The following is a 20,712-nucleotide window of genomic DNA, read 5'->3' as shown; positions in this document are numbered from 1 at the left end:
ATGTGATTTTTATGTCAGGAAAGCTATTGTTAAAGATGTTTTTTCATAAATAGAAACAACTATGATTAGAAATAATATTAGGAAGAAAATATTTAATGAAATTGTTAGTGGAGCAGCAGAAATGAAAAAGGAAGGTAAGCCACAGTGAAGTATTTTTAAATAATAAAATATAGACATACAATTAAGATATATTACTCTCCCCAAATTTAACTTTTTCCAAGACTTTGTCCTTATTTTCAAAATGCTGTCTAGAGGTAAACTATTACTAACCCTTAGACACTAATTTGGCTTAGGCTAGGCTATTAGACAATTGTACAGGAGTAAAGTAAAAAATATACATCTCTATCAAGATTTGCAAAGAAAAGAAGAACAAAAATATCAAAAATCTGACTTTCATGGCAACTAAAAGTCCAAAATTACCAAGTAAATGAAAAGAAATGAAAAGACCTACATAAAAGCTAAAAGAAAATGTAAAATATTAATAATAATAGCAGTAGTAATTAGAACAAAATCCAAACAGCCACTCTTCTGTTTATAACCTATTAGTAAAGAAATATCTGTTCTAATCATACTTCAATTAAATAATAGCCACACCAGTGTATGCTGAAGAAGTCAAGGAAAGTACAAGATACCTTCATACCAGAAACCCAAAGGAAAATTCAAATTTGTACTCACTTTTAATTGGTGGTGTGAGAATTTTCTTCCTGATTGTCCTCTTCTTCATATGTGCCTGTTCTTCGGTGTGAATTTTTCAGATACATCAGATGTTCCTGTTCATTTGGAACTTTTTCGTGGAAAGACTAATTTCAAACAGAATTCTCAATCTGGAGACAGCATTCACGTTCAGATTGAATGACGGTGTGCTACGAATTCAGGGCACGCACATGATTCCTGAAATGAAGGCTCTTCACTCTGCACTAGCTTAAAAAGACAGAAGCTTTACAGCCTGCATGGCAATTCATTTCAACCTCTGGAAAGTGAAGTCGCTCAGTCGTGTCCGACTCTTTGTGACCCCATGGACTGTAGCCTATCAGGCTCCTCCGTCCATGGGATTTTCCAGGCAAGAGTGCTAGAGTGGATTGCCATTTCTTTCTCCAGGGGACCTTCCCGACCCAGGAATCAAACCCGGGTCTCCCACATTGCAAGCAGATGCTTTACCGTCTGAGCCACCAGGGAAGACCTGCCTTCTGAAGCCTGAGGCAAATACAGATGACCTCCCCCAAGCAGCGCGAACAGGGACAAGCAGAGAAGATGATGGCATCTCGGCTCCACCGTGACTTGGCCCACAGTGCCCCCAGGTTCCGTTCCTTAGGGGAGCAATGGGGGGGGGGGCGTGGTTCTCAGTAAGAAGACACAGCAGGGGCACAGGACAGCTGGGACTGGGTGTCCCAGATCAGGAAAGGGCTCAGTCTTAGCCAGTGGACAGCCCCGCTCCCATGAGAGCCAAGTCATGTAAGCATAAGCATTTTTCAAAGGCAAAGAAGTGAAAGTGTTAGTTGTTCAGTTATGTCTGACTCTTTGCAATCCCATGGACTGTAGCCCACCAGGCTCCTCTGTCCATGGAATTCTCCAGGCAAGAATACTGGAGTAGGTTGCCATTGCCATCTCCAGGGGATCTTCCTGACCCAGGGATCAAACCCGGGTCTCCTGCACTGCAGGCAGATTCTTTACCATCTGAGGGATTGCTGTTCAAACATGCTTGGGAAATACTACTATTCTTGGAAATTTACAGTGAGACTATTCAGTGGTAAGAGTCCAACAGTCAGAAATTCCTTTAACTTTGTCTGAATCACATAGCTAATTACAGAACCTTTTTTCTATATTATTATTATAACAAGTACTAATCTACTAATGGAAATGGCAACCCACCCCAGTATTCTTGCCTGGGGAATCCCATGGACAGAGGAGCCTGGTGGGCTACAGACCATAGGGTCACAAAGAGTCAGATATGACTGAAGCAACTTGGCACGCACACACGATCTACTAATATCCAGTGGAATACACTTTGGGAAACGCTGGTCCAAACTAACAGTGTCTCATGTTTCAGACAAATTTTTGACTCGGGTGGGGACAAGGGTTGCCAGATAAAACAGAGGAAGCCCACTTAGATCTGAAGTTGTGCGCCTCACTCACCACACCCGGCAGGCTCTGCAACACCCCCTTCTGAAATGCCACTTTACGACCTGAGTTATCAACAGAACGAAGACAGTTACCTTCCTCAGGGTAGCACTCCGGGACCCCACGTGAGCCCATTATGAGGTTGCCATCTTTGTCATGCCGTTCCAGGGTCCCGGGGGGACAGGTGGGGATAGGGGTTGTGGGCTCCGGGGTGGTGGTGGTGGTTCTCCGGGTTGTGGTTCGGGTGGTCGTTGGGCGAGTGGTGGTGGTGGTGGGCCGAGGGCTCGTGGTGGGCCGAGGGGTCGTGGTGGGCCGAGGGGTCGTGGTGGTGGGTCTCGTGGTTGTGATGGGGGCGCGGGTGGTTGTTTTGATGACCTCCAAGCCCACCAGGGGCTTGCCTCCAAGACTCAAAATGGGCTTATCCTGGGCACTGGCCAAGGGTTTGGAATGGCGCCCCTGTCCGAAGAGCGGGAGGCCGTCGGGGCTCACCACGGGAGTCCCTCCCAGATCTGAAACAAAAGCAAATAAAAGCTGTGCAGCCAGGTGAAACAATCCAGGGAAGTAAAAAGCAAGTGGAAAGTATCTTCTCAATGTCTTATATTCTATAATCAATAAAAGGCAAAGAAATAATGAAAAGGATACCAGCTGAGGTCACAGTACCTGCTACTATCCAGAAACTTCCGGGCCTTTTATATTGTCCATTACTCTGCACTAGCTTATAAAAGTATATAAATACCGCATTACCTGCAATAACTCTAAGTCTCCAGGAAGGAAAGTGAGTCTTTCCCTGTGCTTACTCCTACCACTACGGACTTAAGTGTTACTTTGGACCAGTGATAGCAAAGTTATTCTGCAAAGAGCCAGAGAGTAAATATTTTAAGCTTTGTGTTGCTACTATTCAACGCTGCCACTGCATAACAAAAAACATAGACAGTAAACCAAGAAACGCATGTTTCTGAGTTCCAAGAAACCTTCGTGTATGGAGAGTGAACTATGAATGTAATATAATCTTCACATGTCACAAATACTATTCCGTGATTTTTTTGGCAGTCATTTAAAAACATAAAAGCTATTCTGAGCTCACAGGCTATACAAAAACAGGCAGCAGGCAGGGTTTGGCTTTAGAAGTGGTGCTGCTGAGGTCTGCTCTGGACTGCCCAATCCCAAGAATGAAGTCAAGAGCCACCTCCTCTAGACGGTGGAGTCTGTAGGAAGATAGCTGGATCAGGGAAGAAGCTAAGCTCCACCCCTTCCAAGGCACCTCATCTCCACGAGGTTAATGAAACTGGACCAAAGGCCCCCATTAAAAATGAGGAAAAGGAGGAAGAGAGAAGTTGTTACGCTTCAGATGACTCAGGGCACTTTTGTTCCATGAGGACCATTCTCACTTACCCACAATGGTTCGACCATCTCCGCCTAGTTTAATCCGGAGAGGATTTCCTTGTGAATCTTGTAGGTACCTTCCTTCTGCATTTAATACTAACCCACGATCAAGGTCCACGACCTAAATCCATGACACAGATTAAAGGATATATTGAACATTTCAAAATACACATTAATCCAACTACATGAATATAGACAAATAGGAAACACTATTTTTGTCAGCATCATTCATAAGGTATAATAGGAACGAAGTACAAAACAGTCATATTTCATAATTGTTTATCCATATAACAATTGTTTCAAGTTTTCTCAAATATTCAAAAGATGTTCAAAATACATTTACCATTGAGTATGTTGTATGTCAAAAGCAGGAAACGACCTAGGTGTTTATCAATGGAGAAAAGAGATTAAATAAATCATGTCCCATCCATACAGTGAAATACTGTGAAGCCAGTGAAAGGGATTTGGAAATTCTGAATTTATCATGAGATATACTGATGCAGACTTAGATTAAAGGACTGATTATTTTGCAAAATGAAGTATATTCACTTGTATATATAAGCTTAAAAGTGTAAAGAGAAAATTCTGGACAGATATATCCCAAACTATTAATAGTGGTTGTTTCTGAGAAGTGATCTGGGATGGCTATTATCTTTTTATATATTTCTGAATTGTTTTAATTTCTTGCCATGAACACAACAGGTTTCCATTTTGCTGTGTGTTAAAAATCAAAGTTGTTATATCAAAACCAGTTTCATTTGTAATTAGCCTAATATAGCACACATGAAAAAAATTTCATGTTCTAAGGAATTATACAACTTGGACAAAAAGTATTATTATCTCTGTTAAGAAACAACTCATGTGCCACACTGATGATTCTCAGAATATGGTCCTGGGCCAGCTTCCCCAACCTCGCCTGGAAACTTGTCAGATATGAGAATTACCTGGCCTGAACCAAACCATATTGACAAGCCCTCAGGGAGTCTGATGCCCATCAGTGTTTGAAAACCATGACTTTGAACAATCAAGTCACTGGAGGAACCCCTGCAAGCAGGCCACTTGTAGGGAACTATCTCAGTAATTAAAATAAAACTTACATAAATAAACCCTACTTGCAAAATCTACTCCATACGGTTTCAATTCAAAATTGTTTACAATGACACTTTGCTTTCATATGTATTCTTCCTTCTATAAATTTCTGTTCCTTTGAGAAATGACAAAATGTATCTTGAGGCCACCTGTGACTGAAAATTCTTTGAAGTTCATCAATATGTTTTCCTAAATCTTACTACTATATATATAAGTGAGAAATTTTGATTGGGAATTCTACTATGAATAATTATTTGATTCTCTGAAAAAATATTTTAAATCTCTGAACATTCTAAGTGTTCTGTCCATCACCCTCAACCCACCAAAAACTCCTAAACATTTACCTTAACCCCAGGAAGTTAAAGTCATTTAGCTTAAACATACATAAAGTACTAATACTTATTTTTTATTTCAGTCAAACAAAAATTGTTGGAAGATTTAAAAGGTGATCTGATAAAAGCTGCCTATTTGATCTGGAGATTTTTGTTTTGGTTCAGTTGTTTTTATCCTGCTTCCTTTTATAAAGGATTTGAGATAATTTACAGAAAATATGTATTCTGTTTAATCGAACCATAAAGAAAAAATAAAATAAAGCTAGCAGGAATGGGAAAACAGAAATTCATTGGAGAGGCTGTGCCTCAGGTTCTGTCTGACTGGTTGGCCTAAAGATTTATGTGACCTTCTTAACCAGTCAAGAAGAACGGGAACAAATGCCCATCAGAATCAGCTCAGTTGCTCAGTCGTGTCCAACTCTCTGCGACCCCATGAACTGCAGCACACCAGGCCTCCCTGTCCATCACAAACTCTTGGAGTTTACCCAAACTCATGTCCACTGAGTCAGTGATGCCATCCAACCATCTCATCCTCTGTTGTCCCCTTCTCCTCCCGCCTTCAATCTTTCCCAGCATCAGGGTCTTTTCCAATGAGTCAAATGAGTCAGACAAATGCCCATGCCTGACCTAATTAGCATGAGAAGAAAGCAAAGTAGTTCTTAGGAGAACTACTTAGGAGAATCAAAGCCTTTTCTGAGCACTGGAAGAAATAACACAGTATAAGTATACTGACATACAAGTGGTTAAAACTAGAGAAAAAAAGACGGCTTCATTTTCTATCACGCAACGCCCACCATTTTTCTCTTCCCAACAGCATGAAAATAACTGGTATGTGTAAAGAAGTTTACCCTACCCACTTTGTTCCTTGAGGGCCATTGATAATTCTTTGTCCACTTGGTTTTCCATTACTACCAGCAAGTACTCTCCCTTCTCCATTTGGTCTTCCATTATAACCTACAAGTTCCCAAACAAACAAAAAATACAGAACCTGGTAAATTCAACACTCCTGGAAAGTTGGCTTCATACCACCCTATAAGTAGTAACATATCATTTCAAACCGAAACACTAAACAGAATTTTGAACCAATAGCTCAAATATATCAGCTAAAGATTGACTGAAACTGTGACTTCTACATGACAAATAAGAATGTCTGTGAAGAGCATGGTACAGTCACAGTTTTCTACAATATTGGGGGAATGAGAGGGTTTGGCCTAAGTAAAATTTCCAGGTAAAGTTTAAGACCATAGTAGTTGTAGCTGTATTTTAGCCAGCTGGAAGGTGGAGGGAGGGAGAGTTGGAAGGACAGGGAAAATTCTCTCTGACGTCTATGAGATACTGTGCTGCTCCCCTCCGCAGATTATACTAAATGCAACCACCGTCTCTAGCTGACTCGGGTCTAGATCATCCATCGCCAAGTATAAACACACAGTCCTGACTCAAAGCTCGCTGACTTCAGTGGGGCCACAGAAGGATTTTCTCATAGAGGAGGTAGCAGGCCCTTTAGTTGCTATCTGGCTGTTCCTTGCACCTGCCCTGTCTCTTCACCTCCTGCCCTTTCTGATCACCTGCAGCTTGGTTGAGGCCTCTGCTGGAAACATCTGCTCTAGCTTGGCCCACCAGATAAAGTGCCTGGGCTTCCCCACAGCTATTTGCAGGTCAGAGACATTTCTCTCGCTCAAACAGTTAATGAAAATTAAGAATTTATTGACTTTTTTACTATATACAAGGGAATGTGACTTTTACATCTATTATTGGGGTGTTAGGTTTGCATAAAACAGTCCATTTTAATGGAAAACTGACCTCCTTGTGGGGGCACTGTTCTAGGGCTTTACATTGAGCTAAATTAACAGTATATTGCATGGATTAACAACAACTAATACAATTAATCAAGAATGTTCTATTATGCGCCAAATCCATGCAAGGGGAGCGCAAGGCACCACTTAACCAAATGCAGATTTCAGGTAAATACCTTAGCTCCTGCCCTGGGTCCACATAGACTCCAGCTCACAGCTGTCTACATTCTGTCCAAAACCTAAGTCACACATCAGCATGTTACTCCTCTGTGCGACCATCGTTTTTCACAGTCTTTTCTGGAGGTTTTAAACAAGGTTCACTGATTGCAACATCTTAGCAATCCTCACCCAAGACATTTGAGTTTGTCCCCAGATATTTTTAGCTGAGAGGTTTATATGCAGAATAACCAGAACAAGTTCCAGCCTCCACAGGAACTAATCCTTCCTGTGGATTCCCTAATACCCCCTGGGACAAGAACAACCTAAAACATAGGAACCTGAGTATGGCATCATGGCTGTGACACACATTCACAGATTTAGATCTTAAGGAACTCAAAGAAGCGCGATGGGACAGCAATGGCAACCCACTGCAGGATTCTTGCCTGGAGAATCCCATGGACAGAGGACCCTGGCGGGCTACCGTTCACCAGGCAGGAAAGAGTCGGCCACGACTGAGCAGGCACACACACACCTACCAGAGGGTTGTGGAGTCGGTGTTGGGATTGGAACAGCCGATCAGCCACCTCCTAGCTGTCTGACCTCCAGCAAGCCACTCAGACCCCTAAACCCCGGCTTCCTCATCTGAAGACCCGGGAAGTGATGCAAATCCAGGAGATGGTTACCAGGATAAGATCGTGTTTACACCTCAAAGCTCCTAACCCAGTGCTTAGACTGAGCAGATGCTCAGTAAGATAAAAGGCTCTAGGAATTGCTACGAACCCTGCTGAGAACTGTCAAGACAACGTTCAGGTAAAAACAACTCACCTGGTCTCGAAGGGGGTCTCACCGGCGCGCGCGAGAACGGGTTCCGGAACCTGGAGTTCATCATCCGCTGGCGCAAGGAGAGCATCGGGGTGGTGGGGGCGGACGGGGCGGGCGCGCGCGTGGTGAACCGCGGCGGCGCGGGGGTGCCCACCGTGGGGCTCGGGGTGGCGGCGGGGCTGCGAGCGGGCTGTCTGGGCGGGAGGTGCGAGGCTCTCGGGGAGCTGCCCGCAGGTGGAGAAAGAGGCCGCTTCACCGGGGTGGCGTTCTCGTCGTGCGGGGAGCCCACTCTGGGGGGCGCCAGCACAATGACTGGCTCCGTCTCCCCCTTGGCGAGGGTCCGGTCCACGTGTTTGCCGCCCCTGGGGCTGAAGGAGGAGGGCCACTTAGGAGCAGAGGAAGACTGCGGGTCCTTGTCCTTTCCTCCCTTAAAGAACATCACGTCTTCATTCTCCTCCTCGGCTGACACTGACTGCTGCGATTTGGACGGCAGGGGCTCCCTTTTGGCTGGCGAGGCCTGGGACGCCCCATCCTTCCTGCCCGCCCACTGGGGGCCTACTCTGCCCGGGACCCTGGTGCGGGCGTGGGGGTGCAGGCTGCCGGGCCTGCCCGCGGGCCTGCGCAGGTGACCATCGCCCGCGCTTCCTGCCTGAGCGTCCACCTGGCGGTGCTTGGGAAGCGATGGGGTGGCGTCCTTGGCACCGGCCGAGTACGCGGGTGCTCGGACGCCCCCGGTCCCCGCTTCTGCGCTGTCGTCGTCCAGATTCTGGGGAGACGCCGCGCGGGAGGACTGTCCGCCTCTGGACGAGTAAGAGTCTGAGAAGGAGGCGCTTTCCTGCGACGTGGGGTGCGGACGGCCAGCCTCGGAGGGGAACGCAGGCTGGGGTCTGGAAGGCGGACGCCCCACTTCCTTGCTCCGTGGGCCGTGGGGTTGTGGCTGGGACGCCGGGACGGCCACGGAGGGTGACTTTTGCAGAGCAGCGGACCCGGCACCCATCCTTTGGGGCCCCGTGGGCTCCTGGTGGTGTGGGGACCGTGGCGCAGGTGGCCGTCCACCCAGCTGCGTTTTGGGAGACCCGCCCTCCGCACCAGCGTCTGTGCTCTGCTGCGTATCCTGAGCCTTAGAGGACGGAGGTTTGGCCTGAGGGGGCACCCCAGCCCAAGTGCCCGTGGATTTGGGGTTCTCTGGGAGGGGCTCCTTCCGCTGCAGGCTCGCCCCTCTCTGGGGGCCTCTTCTCAGATGGTCCGCGCCCCGGGAGGCAGGCTGCCTGGAGGAGGAAGACACGTGATGGTTCACCACCGTGGCAGGAAGTGGCTTTTCGTCTTCAGCCTCCTCTTCGCTGTCTTCTTGGCCTCCGGGGCCGCGCCGATGGTCAGAAGCTGGGTGAGAATCCACCCTCAGGTGAACCCGGGGGGATGCGGTGGACGGAGGGGAGCTGGAGGGGTGCAACCGGGGTCCCCGGCCATTGCCAAACCTGTGTGGATATCTGCCGTGGGCAGCGAAGGGTCTGTTTCTGAGCGAACTGAAGTGTCCAGAGACCGGCGGGCCTGCGGGCAACCGGGACCTAAATGTTGGGGCCGTGGCTGCAGCCGGCCTCCCTCGCTCTTCCGTATCACTCTCACCATCGCCATCGGAGCCGCCTGCTCCCTCAGAGGCCTGTGTCCTCGAGGACGGCCGGGTGGACCCTGACGGCGCGTTGGACCTGGCGGCCGGCGCATCCTGACCATCCTTCCAGCCGCGGGAGAGCGGAGACCCGGGCTGTGGTTCGGTGATCAGGAGCCGAGATGACCCCCCAGGAGATGGAGAAAGTCTCGAGGGTGGGGCTGAGGCCCTGGAACCTTCCTCCCTATCCTCTGAGTGGGGTGCCCTCCGGGCAGGCAGGGCTGGTCTTGTGCCATGGTGCGCCGCGCTTCGGTCGCGCAGGGCACTCCAGGCCGGGTGGCGGCCGGAAGACAGGGCCGGCTGAGCGTGCGCCGCGCTCTTGCCAGGCAGGTGTTCCGACAGGGCATCCTTGGGGGGCGGAGAGCGAGCGGTGGTTTCCTCCTCCTCTAGACCCACTGAGTCATTGTCAGTAGAGCTGGAAGGCCGGCTGGTGGAGGGTCCCCCAGAAAGGCGGTGAGTGCTGCTCTCAGGGGGTGGACGGGAGGCAGAAAAAGATGCAGATGCGGAGGGGGGCGCCCCCGGACGAGGGTGGGAGGTGGGTGAGGAGCCGCGCTGGTCCACGCCTTCCTTTCGCGGCAGCATGGGAGTGCGGGCTCTCACTGGAGTCCTCCCAGCGGCAAGGAACGGGTGGACAGGTCTACTTGGTGGCCTCTGCTGGGACTTCTGGCCTTGGGTCTCTGGGGGCGAGGTTGGTGGGTCCCCGCGGGAATCCGGCTCCTCTTCGTCAGTGATTTCTGTGGACTGAAGACCCAAACCTCCATTCTTCCTAGGGGGAAGCTGGGCTTTTCTGAGCAGTCCACCGTTAGCTAATATTTTGTTCTTAAAGTCGAGAATCGGGCTCTTGACATTTCTCCCTTGGGGAGAAACAGGCAAGTGAGTATGTTTTGAGGGAGCTGGCGCTTTAGGAGATGAGGAAGGCTCAGGCTTTTCAGGTTTGTGCTGATCTTCCCTGTCTGTTTTCTGTTGAACTTCAGACTCACTGGTAGGGGCTGTAACAGATTTTAAAGAATTTGCTGTCAAAGAAGCAATCTGAAAGATGTGTGATGAAAAATTATTAAGATGGCAGTATGGAGGTGCCGAACACTAGTAATAAAACTGATAACTTCTCCTCCTTTAGACACTAAACACTTGTTTTCTCAACTATAGCAATCTCCTTTAAAGTTCTAGTTTGCTTTAAGCAATATAGTCCTTTTATTGCCATGCCCTTTTCCAGGGGATCTTCCCAACCTAGGGATCAAACCCAGGTCTCCCACATTGCAGGAAGATTCTTTACAGTCTGAGCCACGAGGGAAGCCTCGATAACTTTTAAAGTTCTATTTTGCTTTAAGCAATATAGTCCTAGAGAATATGTGTGCTGAGTTTCTATAAATTGAATTGGGCTATGCCACAGCTTATTTGAAGGAATTCTGAAATGAGTGCATTGAACCAATCCATTGAGTTCATAAGTACAAAATCTTATATCAGATCAGATCAGTCGCTCAGTCATGTCTGACTCTTTGTGACCCCATGAATCGCAGCACGCCAGGCCTCCCTGTCCATCACCAACTCCCAGAGTTCACTCAAACTCATGTCCGTCGAGTCAGTGATGCCATCCAGCCATCTCATCCTCTGTCGTCCCCTTCTCCTCCTGCCCCCAATCCCTCCCAGCATCAGAGTCTTTTCCAATGAGTCAACTCTTAATATAACTTTCAAGATATTACAAATGCATTATAGCTGTTCCTTACAATGTAGGCAAGAAATACACATAAGCCTGGCACAGAATGTTCAATGATCTGTACTTAAAATTATATGCAGATGTGTTGTGTGTGATTTGCAAATGACTGGGGTGAGTTACACATTTGTCATTTTTGAGGCATTACAAAGACTTCCCTATTCCTCATAACATGTCCTTACTTGCTTTTTTTGACTTAAAATCCCTTTAATGATGGATACATTTGTAATCCCACAATAAAGCTTAAAATAAAAAGACCCCTGGGATAGGCAAAACATTATATTATGTGAACCCTACAATTTACTCTTTTTGGAGACCAGGGTTGAATGCAGGAAAAGGATGCTGTCAGGGGAGAAAGATTTATATAGATAGTGCTGGGGAATCCAGAGAGAGCAAACTTCATTTATTTCAGCTGTTTGAAGATAGAATTGCAGTAGACTATGGATCCTCACAGCATATAATGAAGGAGAGAGCTACCAACATCTGTTGCAAACTCAGAGAAGCAGGAAGGAAAATACAGCCCACTCCAGTTTTGGACTTTATTGACCTGCTGGGTTTTGATACTGAGCAGATAAACAAGGTAACTGAAATTCTTCTGGGTACTGCTGCACTCCAAAACCATGGAATACAAACTATAAAAATTTTATGTGCTATTTATTCACTGAAATGGGACCGACTAAAAATGTCCCATTATGCCTGTAAAATGTTCTTTCCCTGTCATCATAAACCCCAAATTACACAATGATATAAGATTAATCACGGATGTATCCATTAATCACATAATATGTAATTAACATCATAATAACAATTAATGTCATTAGCAATCAATATCATTTTAGGGTTTGGGGAGACCAATTTCGGAAGGGACCACAAAAATATTTTAGACATCAGAATAGCACTTTAACCCCACAATTCATCAACAGAGCAGTTCTAAACCCGTGAGAATGATTCAAAATAACACACCACAATTAGGAGTAATGAAGAGAGAGAGAAAGAGAGCCACAAACACACCATGCTTACTTGGTGGCAGAGCAACAATGAAGGCTTTGGAATGAGGCCCCATTCCTCTCCTGTTGGCGGCCCGGATTTTGAAAAGATAGCGTTCCCCAGGCTGCAGACCTTCTACCCGGGCAGACGTCGTCTCTCCAGGGTAGGTGAGGGACTTCGCTCCAAATGGTTTGAGAGCCGGGGCGTATGAAAGAATGTACTCTGAAATGATTTGGCAGACGGTTGGAAGGAGGAAACTGAAAACAGTCCTGTGTCCAGCAGACAGACTGTACGGGCAGGATGAATTAGAATGCGCATTACTAAAATTAATACTCTAGCTATGCATGCCAAGTCAGCAGCTGGAGCATAAAGACACAGTAAGAGGTGAACCGGTGACTCAATCAGGCCACCAGTCAATCAGCTGGCAATTTTCCATTTACTGCAAACTCAGCATATGGACCCCAGGAGGCCAGTCTTCACACAACGTACCAAAAATATTTACACTGTGTTTGGGTTTTTTCCTCATTGCGTTTATTTACTAATTTACCATGACAGAATATAGCCAGAATAGAAGAAATCAGAGCAGGGAAAAAGAAAGACAATTTCTAGGAACTGATTCTGAACAGCTGCTGACACCTCTAAGAGTTCCGTTTTATGAATCAGGGCTGTTTGTATTTGTACATTAAGCCAGATAAATTCCATATTTGAAATATAATTTCACTTTTATAATAATTAGGGAAGTTCTTAATATATTCGGAAAAGGATTTTTTCAGTTTTTAAAACTGTAAGGACAAGTTGCTGAGTCATACATAGACTTATGTGATGTTTAATGTTTGCCTATATCTGCAAACATATTATGCCTTGGGCTTTGAAAATCATAGCAAATTCAGTCCAAGGAATTAATATATCTCTGTGGTTATATGGAAATAGTGCAACATAAGGAAGTCATGTTTTGAAACCATCCATGCCAAGGCTTCAGTCCCATGGTTGGATGGCATCACTGACTCAAAGGACATGAGTTTGAGCAAACTCAGGGAGACAGTGAAGGACTGGGAAGCCTGGCCTGCTGCAGTCCATGGGGTCGCAAAGAGTCGGACACGACTTAGTGACTGAATAACAACAAGGTTTTGAAGCATAATTTTCATCCTCAACTAAAAACTGTCATGAATATTTTCCTGCCAATAACAAGATTTATAACTTACTGAGTTAATATGAGTAGGAGCTAACCAAGGGGCGGGGGTGGAGGGGGGTGGGGTGAATTACACAATAACCATGCAACCAGCATACTTCTTAGGGAAGCATGGATGAGCTTTCCTTTTTTCCCTAAGCTCTAATCTTTCAAAAGTACATTAGTTAAAAAACTTTCATCCAAAAATCCTTTTCACCATTTGTCTGAAAAAAATAAACCAGCATTCTTTTCTTGTCGAAAATGAACAAACTAGTCATTTGTGGTGGTCAAAAGTAAGAATTTTAAAAACCCACTGTCTATAAAATTTTGTAATTTAGATTGTTTTTATGGATTCAATTCATCTGGAAAAAATTTGACCATGTCAAAGTATATTCTTTTATTATATTTTCTTTTTCTCAGATGTAAAATATGCCCCAGGATAATTGTGAATTTACAATTCCACCACTACACCTTTAGGTTAGTGAGGTACATGAGTTCTTTTGGACATAAAACCTCAGTAGCTATTATTACTTCTGGCAATATTTAATTGACTACTAGGGAGTTTCTTTTGCCAAAGAGCTAAAATGTAAAGTAAGATGTGAGAATGGGTGAATAAAGTAAATAGCATGGTAATAAGGTCACCGAGGAACAATAATTGACTTTTTTTAATAACTAAAAATGGCAGTCAGCTAAAAAAATGTTTTTATTCAGGTTTCAGAAGTCTTTTCAGCATCATGATAATAATACAGAAGCCAATGTTCAAATTGTCATAAAAAGAATGATTAAAAGGGGCCAACTATTTCTTCATTTGTTTCTGATTTATTCCAAAAAAAATAAATAAATGAGCAAGAATAGTGCAGTATATTCTTTAAAAACCTAGAAAGAAAGCATTGAATTTTAGAAAATACTTTCTTCTATCTTCTGTAATTTTTACTGTCTCATGAAAAGATATCCTTATAGATTACCAAAGATAACTTAAGGTTGAATACAAAAGAGAACCATCCATTTTCTTTAATTAAGAAATTCTCAAAGGAGATCAGTGATAATTTGCTGAATTTCTTTCAGCTTACACAAACTTTGCATATTCAAGTTTTCTTCCAAAATCAAGCGACAATAAAAAAAGTACCCTTAGAGTACATTTGCATAGTCGAAACCTAACCCTCAATTGTCGTTTAATTGCTAAGTCGTGTCTGACTCTTTGCGACCCCATGGACTGTAACCTGCCAGGCTCCTCTGTCCATGGGATTTCCCAGGCAAGAATACTAGAGTGGGGTGCCATTTCCTTCTTCAGAGGAGCTTCCTGACCCCGGGACTGAACCCGTGTCTGCTGCATTGGCAGGCAGGTTCTTTACTGCTGAGCCACCTGGGAAGCCTAACCCTTAATACCGCTCTTTTAAATGTCTCCAAGTAGATTTCCAAAAGGTTTCTGAATGTTTTTACATTAAAAAGAAATTATTTGTGCTTTTATTTAATGTTCTCAACAGACTATTTTAAAATTTATCTAGTTGTGACTATTTTATTCTATTTTCATTTTTTTAAATCTACAGTATTTTTTTTTCCTGTTTTAAGGTCATTTTTCTTCAAATCCCACCTCCCCAAAATTCAATTGTTCAAAATGTTGACAAATAGGGGGGAAAAATCTATATAATATTTTAATTTTCAAGGAGAAAGGAGCAACTGAGGAGGAGATGGTTGGATGTTATCACAGACTCAATGGAAATGAATTTGAGCAAACTCCAGGAGATGGTGAGGGACGGGGAAGCCTGGCATGCTGCAGTCCATGGGGCTGCAAAGAGTCGGACACGACTGAGCGACTGAACAATAACAACAAATATTTGTAGCGCATTCAAGACATTTATGATCCCATGGGGTTCCTGCTCAGCCTGACCTGCCATGATCTTAACTGGCACAGTGAAAAGATCCATAGGATGAAAAACAAGGGGTCACTTTGGTTAAAGGTTATGATGTCACATCCATACAATTAACAACAGCCCTCTTGATAGTAGCATCAAAATCCCTGCAAACGGGGTGATGGAAAGTCATCTGCATGATGACCCTGATCTGACTGACAGTGAAAACCCTGCTGAAATATCCTTGTCCACTGGGTTGGCATTCCAAATCCGTCTGTTAACTTCCCTGTTGCTTTTGCAGTTGCCAAGCCTGCGATTAGAACCCGTGTTTATCAGGGTCAACGCACACAGTTCTCTTTGGGTATTTCACTCCCACGTACGTGTGCCTTATACTCTCAGTCATGAGGTTCCTACCTTTCACTTTCCCCTCGGTCTCAGGCAGAGCATCCCAAGCTACAGTGACGGCTGTAGGCTTGCCATTGACTGGCCAGACATTTAAATTTTCAGGAGCTGAGGTAGGAGCTACAAAAGGACAAGAATCCAAGGTTTAAAAAGGCCCTTATGGCTGTTCTAAAAATGACATATGGTCCCTGCATACATATATTTCATTGCAGAGCTACTGTGTTAATTTTTATTATACATGAGAGAAAATTCTCCACTTTAGCGGTTTATGTCAGCTTTACCAACTCATAGAGCAAGGAGGTTAGACACACATGGGGAAATGTTTTTAGGAATTCAGAATTTCTCTCATTGGTGAATATTGAAATATACAAAGAAGAATACAATCCAGTTCCAACTTCCTCTGGATAAAATTTTGGGTTTTTTTAATAGACGTAATTTAAAAGAAAATAATTGTAACCTTGAATATAGAACAAATTTCTCCCCCAGAATCAAGCACAACTTGAGTCTTAAGAAAGGAGAGTCTCTCCAATACTCTGGAGCCATGCGTTTGTTACTCAGGGGCGTTCACACAGACAGCAGGGATTTATGAAGGCTCCGCGTGGTTTTAATGCACTCCACATGTCAGAAAAACATGCTCAGGAAAATAGCCAGTAAAGGCTAAAGCATGGACCCAAGGAAGCTTCTCACGAGATTTAGGGGTAATGCTACTTTGCAAAATGCCTCTCCTGGCCATTATCACTATGGCTCCCTGAAGTGTCTTTAAATCTCCTTTTAGGGGTAATTCCCAAGTTGCAAGTGCAAAGGCCATGCTGAATACAGACCAGACTCTGGTGTTCTCTGGAAGACAGATGTGCTCCACCTGCCGTCTCGTTCGCCCTGGGAAATGCGCACTGCAAATTCATACATGGTGTCTGGACTCAGGTTCTCGACCAGCACGCGTCTGTTGGAGACCTGCTTGTAATCCCATCTCGCCGACTCCCCCTTCTCTCGGTAGCGCACGGTGTACTGTCTGTAAGAAAACACAAAGCAGCGACACACCCAGCTGACCGGTTCTCTGCAGGGGGACACTGGTGTCCTTGATGTTCTCCCTTCCCCGTAAGTGATGACTTCTGGAGGTAAGTGGTGAAATCAAGAAGATAAAGTTCTAAACTTGTGATTTTGTTATTAGTTCAAAGAATCTACTTATGTTCCAGGGAGGTGTGTCTAAAGTAGCCCAGGAAAGACAGAGCTTAGTGTCTTTTCAAGACCAAAACATTTTATTGCTCAAAATGTCAAGCAGAAATTAAAAGGGAGGGATAAGGGGGGGACACTTTTTATGAGGCAAGTGCCTTATTAGGGGTGTGTGTGGGGGGTGTGTGTACGTGGTATATGTGTGTGTTGGTGTGTATGTGTGTGTGTACATGTGCGTGGTATGTGGGAGTGAGGTGTGGGGGTGTGTACGAGTGTGTGTGTGTGTGTGTGTGTGTGTGATATATGTGTATATGGTGTGTGTGTACACGATGTGTGTCTCTGTGTGGTGTGTGTGTGTGTACGTGGTGTGTGTGTATGTAGTGTGTGTATATGTATTGTCTGTGCATGTGTATCTGGTGTGTGTCTGTGTGTGTGTGCGTATGTGGCAGGGGCATGTATGTGGTGTCTGTGTGTATATATGGGGTGTGTGTGTGTATGTGGTGTGTGTCTCTGTGTGGTGTATGTGTGTGTGGTGTGTGTGTACATGGTGTGTGTGTGTATACATGGTGTCTGTGTGTATATGTGGTGTGTGTGTATGTGTTGCCTGTGTATGTGTTATGTGGTGTGTGTGTGTGTGTGTGTGTGTGTGTGTGTGTGTGTGGCAGGGGTGTGTATGTGCTCTGTGGAATGGGAAATATTAAGAACCAGATCCAGCCCAAAGCACCTTGGCTCTCCAGCAAACAAAGACAAGAAGACTCACTAAGCACTAAACACAAAGCAGGTGTGTTTTCTGTGAGTTCTGTAAGGAAAGGCAGCCTGTAGTTCTGAGTAGACTTATTACTATGAGATGGAACAAAAACATACAATAAACAGCAGGAGAGAGAGGCTTATCAGAGGAACTCTGCTGTGTGCTTATCAGGCAGAGGAGTACCATAGACCCAACACAGTCATATTTGACAGGCCCAGGCAGAAGACACCCTCAACACTCGACGTTACAAGTTACAAACACCATTTATTGTTATTCAGTTGCTCAGTCATGTCCGACACTTTGCAACCCCGTGGACTACAGAGCACCAGGCTTCCCTGTCCTTCACTGTCTCCTGGAGTTTGCTCAAATTCATGTCCATTGAGTCGCTTTTCTCAGACGTTTTCTTTGTGGCCACCTTACAGTAGACGGCGTTTGATGCCTTAACAGTGTGCTACTCATTATGGTATTTCATTAGTTATGATAAGACTGTCGTGCCCAACTCTTTGCAACCCCATGGACTATACAGTCCATGGAATTCTCCAGGCCAGAATACTGGAGTGGGTAGCCTTTCCCTCTGGGGGAATCTTCCCAATCCAGGGACTGAACCCAGGTCTCCCGCATTGCAGGCAGATTCTTTACCAGTTGAGCTACCAGGGAAGCCCTCAGTTGCAGACACAGCTCACCAATTAGCAGTAAGAGTTCTACTAAGAAAACTCAAGTCTTCTTTTGTTTTCATCAGGATGTCTGTGTTGATCAGGAACACTTCCTGCTGGGGGAGGCCCTATGGCTTGGGAGAGAACCACTTATGCATCTTCTGAGGTCTCTGACAAGAAGCAGATGTCTTTTTTTACTAGCAGACAGTGACAGAAGCTCTAGCTAGAACAAATAATATTATATATAAATATATATAATGTAGAATTACATCTATATACCATATATATATATATATATACACACACTCAGCATTATATTCCATTCATTTTCTAAAGTATATTCACTTTTCCTGGTTGCAAATAGATTAAAAAAATAATATATAATAATATATAATGACTAGACCACCAAGTCTTTGGCTTTCTCTTGGCTGTGTGCTTTCTCTTGGCTGTGTGTTAGTCATTTAATGCACATTTTTATGACTACTGGTCTACCACTAACTAGAAATGGCATTCACCAGTGGCCACTTTGCTGACAAAGGTCTGTATAGTCAAAGCTATGGTTTTTCTGGTAGTCCTGTAGGGATGTAAGAGTTGGGCCATAAAGAAGGCTGAGTGCTGAAGAACTGATGCTTTTGAACAATGGTGCTGGAGAAGACTTCTGAGAGTCCCTTGGACAGCAAGGAGATGAAAACAGTCAATCCTAATGGAAATCAACCCTGAATATTCATTTAAAGGACTGATGCTGAAGCTGAAGCTCCAATACTTTGGCCACCTGATGAGAAGAGTCAACTCATTAGAAAAGACCCTGATGCTGGGAAGGACTGAAGGCAGGAGGAGAAGGGGTCGACAGAGGAAGAGATGGTTGGATAGCATCACTGACTCAATGGACATGAGTGTGAACAAGCTCCAGGAGATGGTGATAGACAGGGAAGCCTGGTGTGCTGCAGTCAGTGGGGTCACAAAGAGTTGGACATGACTTAAGGACCAAACAATAACAGTGGCCTTTTTAACACAAAAATTATTTTAACCTCATGACTGGTTTTTCCTCCATTACTATTGCAAATGACCATAAAAACCAGAAGAGCATAAAATCATGGGTTAAGACAAAATAAAGCACATTTTGTTGCATATGCATAGATGAGCTGGATGGGAAGCCATGCAGCGTTTGAAGACTATTTCAAGAGGAGTCACTCTGCACAAGACATTAGACATATGCACACCAGTCTACACAAGACCCTTCCTGCGGCCACTATCTCCAAATACCAGGAAGACGATAAGGCTCTTCTTCCTAAGATGGACCCATGTCCTCTGTGCCTGAACAGAACATTCAAGAGACAAGGCAAAACTTGGGGCAAAGAATGAAGCAGAATCTAGGAAAATCCCAGACACAAGATCAGACTATGAACAGATGAGATGTGAGGGCCCGCTGTGTGTCTTACCCACATCTAATCTGTGGGAGTGTGTACCACCCACAGAATCACCTAGATTGTCCTAGAACAGTCTACCTGTCAGCTACAAAAGAGGTCGGTCTTCACGTATGTCTGAAAATACAATCGTTCAAATAAATATGTGTCTCTTCAGGGCCAGAAAAACCATGTCTCTCATACAGAAAATAAAGACAAAGAAAGAAGGAAAAGTACCTTGATGCAACAACTTTCTTCTGTTTTTCCAAAACAGGATCCACCCAGGCTACCAGCACAGACTGGGACGACATAACCCGGACATTGATGTCTTCAGGTACGTCCAGTTCATCCTCTTCTGCAACGACAATGGGGTGTGTGGAAAGGCTGTCCCTACAATAGGCTCTGCCCTGAATCCCGCTGGCCCCCAGAGCCTAGATTTTAAATTGTTTATGCTTGATTTAGATAAAATAAAATGAATAGGAAGTCAAGCAATTATTTGATTGGTCAACACAGAAAACCAAAAATCTCCATTCTTTCTCTTCTTAAACACATTCTAAGCTGCCTAACCCAATCCACATAAGGACAGTCGTGCAAAAGGAGATGCTTTGCCTTGGTCAGAGATAGTCCAAGTCACTCAGAGCTTTCTCAGTATACACTCTGAGTTTCTGGGAAATAATACTGTTTTTACAGGAAGCAAAAGTTTGGGGAAGAAAAGTTCAATTCAGAGCATTTCCTAGGTGATTATGGCATGAAATAAGAATTCTAGCTCAACAATTGCACAAATCACATTGAGTTTGGTGTCCTCGCAATTTAGAATATATGATTCCAAAGCAGATTAAATGTTATATTCAGATAGAAAAGAGAATTCAGTTTGACAGTTTCCAGTGGACTACAGTAAAGTCATAAAGTTTATGTGGGGTCTGTAACACTGAGACTCACAAGATGTCTTCAGTTTTGCTTTTCTTAGTCTCTTGGAGTTTTGCAGTTTTTTTCATATGTTTTATCTTTTCAACTTTCATAGATCATGTTTCCAAAGGTTGTGGCTTTTACTACAAGTAGGGGAAGCTAACTACCTAGCCTTTAGGAAAGTGATACAGGGACTTCTTCTAGAGCAGCAATTAAAGAATTTTTTAAAAGTGAAACATCATACATATGTAACTTTTGTTATACAATGTACAATTACAGTAACTATCAATATAAGAGTATACCATAGAAATATATTATTTAAATAAATTGTGAATTCACAAATATCATTATGTCA

General features: G+C 44.3%; 1 protein-coding gene across 2 annotated transcripts in view; it reads right to left on the bottom strand.

Moving 5' to 3' along the window:
- The window catches only part of FNDC1 (fibronectin type III domain containing 1), a 111,520-nt gene that overhangs the window by 32,859 nt on the left and 57,949 nt on the right, over positions 1–20,712 (bottom strand). The window contains exons 7-14 of one of the 2 annotated variants that reach the window (XM_024997129.2): positions 19,689–19,806; positions 16,299–16,486; positions 15,490–15,597; positions 12,091–12,279; positions 7,700–10,348; positions 5,776–5,876; positions 3,511–3,622; positions 2,214–2,627 (exon numbers count right to left, since the gene is read on the bottom strand). In XM_024997129.2, coding sequence (XP_024852897.1) covers positions 2,214–2,627; positions 3,511–3,622; positions 5,776–5,876; positions 7,700–10,348; positions 12,091–12,279; positions 15,490–15,597; positions 16,299–16,486; positions 19,689–19,806 — 3,879 coding nt within the window. Of the gene's footprint in view, positions 1–2,213; positions 2,628–3,510; positions 3,623–5,775; positions 5,877–7,699; positions 10,349–12,081; positions 12,280–15,489; positions 15,598–16,298; positions 16,487–19,688; positions 19,807–20,712 lie in introns of both variants that reach the window. The other variant, XM_024997130.2, reaches the window with a different exon arrangement.

This window comes from Bos taurus, chromosome 9 (assembly GCF_002263795.3).
Source record: "Bos taurus isolate L1 Dominette 01449 registration number 42190680 breed Hereford chromosome 9, ARS-UCD2.0, whole genome shotgun sequence".
NCBI lineage: Eukaryota > Metazoa > Chordata > Mammalia > Artiodactyla > Bovidae > Bos > Bos taurus.
The sequence above is the reverse complement of the archived record's forward strand: the minus strand, read 5'-3'. Positions and strand labels throughout refer to the sequence as shown.